This window comes from Gavialis gangeticus, unplaced genomic scaffold (genome assembly GCF_001723915.1).
Source record: "Gavialis gangeticus isolate Ggan-Ray unplaced genomic scaffold, GavGan_comp1, whole genome shotgun sequence".
Lineage (NCBI taxonomy): Eukaryota > Metazoa > Chordata > Crocodylia > Gavialidae > Gavialis > Gavialis gangeticus.
Genome location: NW_017729025.1, coordinates 111,368,030 through 111,369,444, shown reverse-complemented (window position 1 = coordinate 111,369,444; position 1,415 = coordinate 111,368,030). Strand labels below are relative to the sequence as shown.

The following is a 1,415-nucleotide window of genomic DNA, read 5'->3' as shown; positions in this document are numbered from 1 at the left end:
TTTTTTTTTTTTTTTTTTTAAGACTGCAGTTGAGACTTCCATGTAGCTTGCGGTGCATGAACAGGAAAGTGAGAGCAAAGTTACTAGCTGGCTGGTTGGTATTTATAAGAAGGAATCCTAGTTTAATTGTTTTAAGCCTGGAATTCCTCTAAAATACTAACCAACAGCTAGTAAAGTAGCTTAACTTTAATTAATGTTGGATTTATTTTCCTGTTAATATGGGCGTGAGTGGTGCTTTATCAGTTGTCATTTGTTACTTGAATATTGAATTCACTGGGGGGGAAACATTTCATTGGAATCTAAGTTATTTAGCAAAGTTCTGAGTAACGCCATGAAAAACTGTCAAGGCAGACATCCTAAGAATTTACATTAGAAGATTCATTAGTTGCATATGCATCTGTTTCGGATATTGAACATGCAGTGATATTAAAAGGCATACATTAATATTAATGTGGACATTTAGCATGCATTAATGTTAATGTAAATTCCAAACAAAGTTCTTGAAACTGATCCCTTTGAGTTCTAAACCTGTTTGGTTTGATCCAAAATTAAGTGCTCTCTTTATTTTCTAGGTCGTGGAGGGCCCCCAAGACCCAGCAGAGGAATGCCTCAAATGAATGCTCAGCAAGTGAATTAAAATAATTCACAGGATTACATTAAACGCCAAAAACACACTGGCCAGTGTACCATACATGTTACCAGAAGAGTTATTATCTATTTGTTCTCCCTTGCAGGAAGTTCATTGTAAAGGGACTATTTTCATTACCCATAATGACAGGACTACAATTGTCAGCTTTATATTACCTGGATATGGAAAGAAACAACGTTTACTCTGCATGTTCTGTCCTAAGCATCATCTTGAGCCTTGCACATGAGATTCAGATTCCTCACCCTTGCTATGAGTAAAGCAAAAAGGCAATTTCAGGGTGATTAAATATCCATCGTTAACTGAAGTGGCAGGAAAAAGCAAGGACTGGCTCACTTCTGAAATTCAATAGTAATGGAACAAATTTGGATAAAATCTGAAAAATTCTAAAGATTTTACTCTGATGGCAGTTGGCAAAATTAAACTTTCCCATGAAAGGCGGATGGAAGAAGTGAAGTGTGGTTTGGCTGAGCAACTGCATTTCATCTTTTTCTTGTTAAATTGAAGCACTGAACAGTTTGCATAATGGTGTAGAAATCCCTAAGTAGAAAATAAGCTGACAACCAGCTTTTGATTAAACAAACAAGAAACTCCCTTAGCTACAGCACTCTCCAGTTGATCCAGTTTACTTTGGCTAAGGATATATAAATTGCTTGTGTAACTGCTGATAGAATTGTGTAAACGTTTCTTTGTAAAAAAACAAAACAAAAAAAAAAAACCAAAAACCAACTGCTGGAAATTAGAGTGTACGTTATCTGTGAAGAATATG

The 1,415-nt window shown here is 35.5% G+C and overlaps 1 protein-coding gene across 1 annotated transcript in view; it reads left to right on the top strand.

The window, feature by feature from the left end:
- The window catches only part of CAPRIN1 (cell cycle associated protein 1), a 57,351-nt gene extending 55,975 nt beyond the window's left edge, over positions 1-1,376 (top strand). Inside the window, exon 19 of the mRNA XM_019519410.1 lies at positions 573-1,376. Within this exon, the coding sequence (XP_019374955.1) occupies positions 573-637 (65 nt within the window). The 3' untranslated portion in view covers positions 638-1,376. The remainder of the gene's footprint in view (positions 1-572) is intronic.
- Positions 1,377-1,415: the final 39 nt, after the last annotated feature.